This window comes from Sinocyclocheilus anshuiensis, unplaced genomic scaffold, assembly GCF_001515605.1.
Source record: "Sinocyclocheilus anshuiensis isolate Anshui unplaced genomic scaffold, SAMN03320099.WGS_v1.1 scaffold916, whole genome shotgun sequence".
In the NCBI taxonomy this organism is placed as follows: domain Eukaryota; kingdom Metazoa; phylum Chordata; class Actinopteri; order Cypriniformes; family Cyprinidae; genus Sinocyclocheilus; species Sinocyclocheilus anshuiensis.
Genome location: NW_015548264.1, coordinates 1,367,144 through 1,374,643, shown reverse-complemented (window position 1 = coordinate 1,374,643; position 7,500 = coordinate 1,367,144). Strand labels below are relative to the sequence as shown.

General features: G+C 35.1%; 2 protein-coding genes across 3 annotated transcripts in view; both read right to left on the bottom strand.

Moving 5' to 3' along the window:
• LOC107655558 (deoxyribose-phosphate aldolase-like) overlaps positions 1–6,255 on the bottom strand; it is a 6,632-nt gene extending 377 nt beyond the window's left edge. The window contains exons 1-8 of the mRNA XM_016443076.1: positions 6,118–6,255; positions 5,541–5,638; positions 5,315–5,462; positions 4,314–4,409; positions 4,057–4,191; positions 3,731–3,859; positions 368–480; positions 135–284 (exon numbers count right to left, since the gene is read on the bottom strand). Coding sequence (XP_016298562.1) covers positions 135–284; positions 368–480; positions 3,731–3,859; positions 4,057–4,191; positions 4,314–4,409; positions 5,315–5,462; positions 5,541–5,638; positions 6,118–6,148 — 900 coding nt within the window. The 5' untranslated portion in view covers positions 6,149–6,255. The remainder of the gene's footprint in view (positions 1–134; positions 285–367; positions 481–3,730; positions 3,860–4,056; positions 4,192–4,313; positions 4,410–5,314; positions 5,463–5,540; positions 5,639–6,117) is intronic.
• Positions 6,256–6,779: 524 nt separating this feature from the next.
• LOC107655598 (DNA helicase B-like) overlaps positions 6,780–7,500 on the bottom strand; it is a 12,547-nt gene continuing 11,826 nt past the window's right edge. For both annotated transcript variants that reach the window (XM_016443145.1, XM_016443144.1), the window contains exon 14: positions 6,780–7,494. The gene's annotated coding sequence lies outside the window, so the exon portion shown is untranslated. The remainder of the gene's footprint in view (positions 7,495–7,500) is intronic.

The following is a 7,500-nucleotide window of genomic DNA, read 5'->3' as shown; positions in this document are numbered from 1 at the left end:
ATCAGGGTCACGACTCTGCACTCCCTGAATAGTGTCTGTTTCCATCCATAATGGGTGGTAATTATCAGTTTATCACACCTGAAGCCAGAATAGAGCGGCTTTGACAGTGTTAAACACTGTGTTGGTTTAATTACCTGCCGTTCGATGTCAGCTAACAGGCTACTCGCTCCCAGTCGGAAAAGGTGAGGACTGAGCCACTCGTCTCCAAGCTCTTCCTTCATCAGGGTCAGCCACACCAGGGACTCCTGCGCCGTACGGATGCCTCCCGCGGGCTTGAACCCCACCTGAGGAACAACAAATGCATCAGTCACCAGGCTGCATGATTTATGTAAAAGAAGGTGATTTGGAGGTTCAATGGGTCGTTTACCTTATAGCCTGTCCTTAAGCAGTAGTCACGGATGGCCCGCACCATTACTATGGCAACGGGGTAAGTGGCATTGACAGACTCCTTGCCAGTTGAAGTTTTGATGAAGTCAGATCCTAGTGGTTACAAAGTACAGGAGACACAAAACCTTTTGACTATCTATCTTTATATATTTAGATATATAAACTATAAACTTTTGACTATCTAGATATATATATATATATGTGTATGCTTTATTTAAATAAATAATAATAATTAAATATATACATATATTACATTTATAAAATATATACATTTATTTAAATAATAAATTATTAAAATCTCAAAAAGAAAACCCTTTAATGTCATAAAAATAATAATAATTATTATTATTATTAGAAAAGCTTATCCAAAGCATGTGTGTGTATATAATAAAATCATACAATGGTCAACAAGTCTTAATATCAAATAATTTGACCTTTTATGAATCTGTCACAATATGGTTAGTGTCATGTGATGGCTCGAAATATGATATATGACCTCAAAAAAATACCTTTAAAAACCTTTTTTGAACATAATCATTAAGAAATATACTCACATGTATTCAGGTTCAAGTATTCAAATACTGTATGAATTATCTAAGCAAATTAAAATTAAGTAATTAAAATCTTGAGAAGAAAAAACATTAATTGTAGATATTTTTTTTAATTGTATTTTTAAGGTAATTTTTCATATTTTGAGGTAAATATTGTATTTTGCAAGTCGCACCACATGACATTTAGCAACTAACCATACTGTGAATAATTTTGCCCCTTAAGATTATTTTTAAAAACCTTTTTGAACAAAATCATTAAGATGCATACAATCACATGTATTCAAGTTGTAAAGAAAATAAGCTATTAATTTTTACTTGAAGATTACACCACGATATTTTCATCAAGCTGAAACTTTTCTTGAAAATTATATTAAGATTTTAAAAACTGACATGAGTGCAAAGAGAGTGAAAGATTTCAATGAAAACAGCATGTTTTTAATTGTCAGAATGCATCGGCATACTCCAGGTCACACCGGTTAGTCATTCTAATTGTAACTTCGTTAACAACCCCAAAAACTTCCATCTGACACTTGTTTTGTTCAGACTGACAGGTCAAAGTTCACTCCAACGAGCTCTGAAAATAGAAAGTCCTGCACATTTTTAACACCTCCATTCAAGCACTTCGGAGAGGCGTCAGATTTTTGCACCCCGACAGGACATTAGTCGTGAGGGCAGGGGAGGCTAGACAAGAACATATGGTCCCGTCGCGGGGCGCAGAGGGTGTGCGTTCATTCATCAATAAGAGCTTTCATTTCTCCCTTCCTCTCCTTCATAGCCAATTACGGTTTATCAGTGTTCCGATAAAAATAGAAGATAAAATGACGCTTCTAATGGATGAACCACAAACTGTGGACCAGCTCTGACCCCCAGCACCCGAATCCCGCCTGCCTTTCCTCATGTCTAATGACTATTCATTACCGCACAGAACAAGATGAACATTTTCCAGTTCATTAAAGCCCTCAAACTGACATAATCCTTGAGATTCGTTCTGGGGAGTCTTAATTACACGATAATGGATAACGGTTATTAAACGCGGCCGACAGTAATGAAGCTCTATTCATTTGCGGCGGAGCGGGGGGACACTGCCGGAGAGCGTGGGAGTAAAATAGCTCCGGTGTCGCAGATTAATAGGTGAAATTATCATTCAATTTCAGAAACCTCATACGCAATTCATAGGAACAAGGGGAGATTAAGGAATGAGCGCAGCGACAAAAGCAATGCATTTTAATAACGATCCCTATCAGAGCCGCTGACAATTGGGTACAGTAATCGGCTTAATGTGCAATGGCTATTTAAGCATACAGTCGCTGGCCTGCTCTGTGTGTGTGTGTGTGTGTGTGTGTGTGTGTGTGTGTGTGCTTGTGCGTTTGTACATCTGGATGCAGAGCGCAGAAAGAATGAGCAATGGCGCCACGCTGTGGGCAAAAGAATCTAACTTGCTAAGGCAAGCATCGCTATTAGTTTTGCTACCAGGAGGTCAGATTTAACCAAGAGGGTCTAGCTGCAGCCTTGCACTTGTTGTGTCGATTGCAAGTGATGTCGCAGGTATCGGAGAGTGCAAGTGGCGATTGCAAGTGACGTTGTAATTTAGTTTCTTTTTCTTGTCTTCACCACCTGGCTACTGTTGTAAAATGTTGAGAGATTCAAACAAAAAGTAATAAAAAATAGAACAAAATAAAAAATAACGCTTGCAAGTGATGTCGCTAGCGGAAGCGCAAGTGTCTGAGAATGCAAGTCTGAGAGTGCAAGTGCGAGGCTGCAGCCAGACCCTTCTCGATTTAACTGGTTAGCTTGAGCAGTTAGTCCCTGCTGGTGAATGCTGTTACTGCACAGGTACTCAAACAGTATTTGTGCATTTTTCTGACAAAAGGGAAGAAAATGAAACAGTAAAATATAAATAAATAAATACATACATAAATTTTTGCCAGAAAAAAATGAAGCCTTAATTACACAATAATGGATAATGATAATTTAAACAATTAAAACGGTTAAATAATTTGTTACATAACAATTGCATGTTAAAATAAATAAATAGTTTAATAACTATATATTTATAATAACTAAATCCGTAATTAAAAATATAAATGCGATGCAAAAAAAAAAAAATTAATATTGATATTTTTTGAAAGGCATAAAGTTAAAAATATCAGGTTGACACAACTGTCCTGATATAATATGGGGGGAGGGGATTATTAAAATAATTAAAAGTTAAACTAATTCCTAAAGAGAAAACCTTATCAAGTAGTTTGACATAAACCTACTGTTTCTTAAAAAAATTAAGTATTTATATAATAAAAATATTATTTATTATTATTAACATTTGAAAAGCATGTAAAAAAAATAACAATGTCCAAAGTCATGTGAAACGACTGACTGATTGAATGAATGAATAATAACGATAATTTAAATGATATAAATTATTAAGAAATAATAATAATTCATGCCTTCTGACATTTACGTATATTTTGCAATAATGAATATTAATACCACTGAAGCAAATCAAGCTCGAAGGGCAATGACGGTACAATGGTACAAGACAGTGAAAGAGACATGACACAGAGGTATATTTGACACCTTTGTTCACATCAATGTCCTGTTAAGAAATAAACGGTTTGAAAACCTTCTTTGATAATGACTTAAAAATGATCATGTAAAATAATCTAGACTTTATAGACTTTTTTAATGGTTTCTAAGTTCAAGGCTGCACAACTGCAAGCAGTTTCCTACAGAAATCCCATTTCTGCGATTTAAAACTAAATTACACTTTTGATATCTACGCTTAATGTTCTCACCTGCCATCATGGACACCAGACTGGCCTTGTAGACGTTTGTGAAGGTTCCCAGCTCTCCCACTGCCAGGATGGTCTTCATATGGGCATCTCCACAGGCCTCTCTGAACTGCCGGATCTCATCGTAGAGAGCTGAGGAGACAAAAATGAACTCTCAACCAGTTGTTGGCTCAAATAATATCACACTAGAACTAAGGAAAACCATGCTGATGGTTATGGCCAATGTCAGCTGCTCAGTCTGAAAGAAACCAGCATAAACCAAGAGCAACAGGCTTGTTTAAGAGGGTTTTTTGGTATCTGAATTCCTTTAGTGCTCTGGTTACACACACCTCTCCACTGCCCAGTGAGTGCCAAAGTCCGGTTTATGACAATATCGATCTCTGTAGCACCATCCTCCACGGCCATCTGTACCTCCTCAAGACGGGTCTTCAATGGCGTTTGTCCAGCAGGGAAACCAGTGGCCACTGAAGCAAAGAGAACGAGAAAAAGAGACCGTGAGGTGAGACAATGCAGTTGCACCCTCTCTGGGAAGATGTTTGAAGAAGGAATGAACGTGTTTTAAGATAAGCAGTTTCAAACGTCTTACCAGATGCAACAGGAAGACTAGAGTTGGCTGCTTTAAGAGACTTCACAGCATCAGCCACCCGTGATGGGTACACACAGACTGCTGCAGTCGTGATTCCTGAAATCATGTGCACACACAGTGTTCAAATCAGCGAAAATTCAAATGAATTTAATGTAAAGACACAATTGTAAAAAGAAATACAGCATGAACATATAAAGAAAAATGCTTAAAAGTCCTGTTAATGTCTACTGTTTATTATGTTGCATACTACTGTTTTATTTAGCAAACTGTAGAATTTAAGTTGTTCACTGCAAGTCGCTGATCTCTTCAGCCAATCAACTTCTGTGAAAAGAGCTTTGTCTCCCTCCTGTGGGCAGATCTACAGTGACGAGCGTATGTTATTGATACTGACAACCATAAATACAATATCAAATATAATATATATTATATAAGATATAACATTAATAAAATAAAATAGTATAACAAATAAAAATTTCTCAAGAAATATTTACATCCATATTTATGAAAATTTTTTATCAGTGTTGAAAACAGTTATTTTTCAACATTTAATTGAAGTTGAAATCTTTTGTGACATTACAAATCTCTTTACGATCACTTTTGATCAATTTTTTAAGTGTATTGTTTTATTAATTTAATCTGAAACATCTACTGCCATTAGAACGTTTTGCTACAATAGTGAGTTTCTCAAGACTGGTTTTATTTGTAATTAAGCTGACCTATGTAGTTCTAGTAAATCTGCATGGGGATCTAAATATCTTAAATTAATTGATCCATTATTATGATCTAAAATGCTTCTAACTGTAATTAGTTTAATAGGTTTAAATGGTTTTAAATTAATGTTTAGTTACGTTTAAGGGAAAAAATAGTTTTACATTATTGCAAACTGCAATCTTAATAACAGAAGATAACAGAGAGACGTGGAATCAGTTATTCAAGTGTACCAAGAGGGATGATGTGATATATGAAACAATCCTCCAGACAGAGGCACCTTTGTGACAGACCTTTGTCGTGCATGTCCATGCTCTTCAGCAGATCATGACGGATCGGCTGTGTGGCCTTCATACAGAGTCGATGGACATTGGAAGGTGTATCGTCACCAGCGAGTGTTGTCAGATCAATGCACGTGACAGCCTTTAGCAGCCAGGCAGCCTACAATAACAATGCAGGTCAATAAAGATGTATTTGAGCTGACATAAAGCTAAATCAGAAATACAGTAAACTGTTTACCTGCCACTGTTTTTTAGCCACTTTGCGTCCCTGGATCTGCTGAGCTCGTTTAAGAACAGCCTGAGTGTTGACTCTGACTTTCAACACCCATTCGAGATCTAAAATAAAGCAAGAATGAATAATAAAAGAGGTTTTAAAGTCAGTTTTGTCTTGTTATTTCCCTCTTCTCAATGTGAGTCATGAGACACATAAGTCATGTGAGATTCATTAAGTGCATTTCAGCTGTAAATGGTTTGAAATCCACAGTATATATAGAAGAAAGAACGAAATCCAGAATAAGACTTAAAATTAATTACAAAGACCAGCAGAAGGTTGAATTTGGGAGTTAAAAATGAACTACACATAACACCAAGAATATACTTTGCACTTTACATGTTCAATGTTAGACGTATAGACAAAATTACACCACTTACACATATAAAAAATTGTATTTTTATGTTTTCTGCCCCGTTTAATATAGTGCTCACACTATCACGTGGAAAAAGTAGCGGTAAGATTAATGTAAAAGCTTTGATTCGTTTGGAGAAAATGATAACACGATATAATTAAATTTAAAAAAAATTATAAAACAGCTCACCAAGATCCATTCCTGGATTTCTAGAGGACATGATGAAAAATAAATTACTGAATGAAATGAATTGAAAATAATCGAGTTATTTGGCTAGTATCACCGCACACTGACAGCTTTAATGATACGACGCGTCTTCCGGGATTGCTCGTCACTGATACGTCGCCGCAGAACTCTTTCAGCCAATCATTTCACAGCTACGCAAGGCGTAGAAGGATGACGTTTTTGTTTTTGTTTTACTAGTGAAGTCTCCAAAATCACACTAGAGCAGTGGGACTTCTTTTTGAAGAGAGATAATATATGTATCTACTTATTTTAAATAAACAAGTCAATAAACAAGAGTCAATGTCAGATAAGAGTGTATCTGACATTGACATTCTCTTTCCTGTATGCGAAAATATGCATCATTAAAATAAGTATACTAAAAATATTTTAATCAGTATAACAAAGTACATGATGTGCTGTTTTCACACTCAGTGTAAAATATTTCCATGAATTACCCAATGCAGCTTGAAATTAACTTTCAAGACAAAATATACAATATATAACAAAATATATTAAAAGAAGTGAAGTTTAAAGGACAAGATGCGAAACATGAAATGAATGTTTCATATACATAAATCAAGCATGCATTTGAACTCGAATAAACAAACAAACAAAAAATGCTACTGTTCAGTCTGGTTTATTGTTAGACAACTGTCATACTGAGCTTTTGAAATAAGCCTGTCACATGCTTCAGGCTTTAAATAAAAAGTGAAATTATGGCAACAATAACAATACAATGACCAATCAAACCTTAATTAGATTTTAAAGTGCACCCTAACAGTTGTTAAGACATCCTAAATTCTTCAGTCTAGAATCAAAACATTGCTCTGGCCCTAATAGATAGAAACTCTGATTTACATTGTATAAACACTGAGGGGAGTTTTTTTTATATATATATCCTGCATAACATGTTTGTACTTTAGCAAGTTTGCTAGTAAGATATGAGATAAATATATAAAAGTATTTTAAAATGACAGTAATAAACAAGGACAAGTTATGACTTCAATTACAAATCCAATCTACATACGATAACATTTTCTTGTATAGGAAGGGCACTTCAGATTTCAGAGTTTATCATTCTTTTACACAATTGTTAGTTACATATGATTTAAGAATAATGCTTTTCTAAGGATGTCTGACAGCAAATGGAACTCACACATTTCTTCCACAGAGCCACAATATATAATAGGATATAGTTATTCTTGGCATTCTTTTTCTTATGATTATTATTATACAATAAAGTACTATTTTAGATAACAGAAGTCATGAGTGAAATTAGCAAATTACTCATAATTAATCATGTAAATGCTAACTCATGCTCATCCAAATCCTCTGAACCCCCCCCCA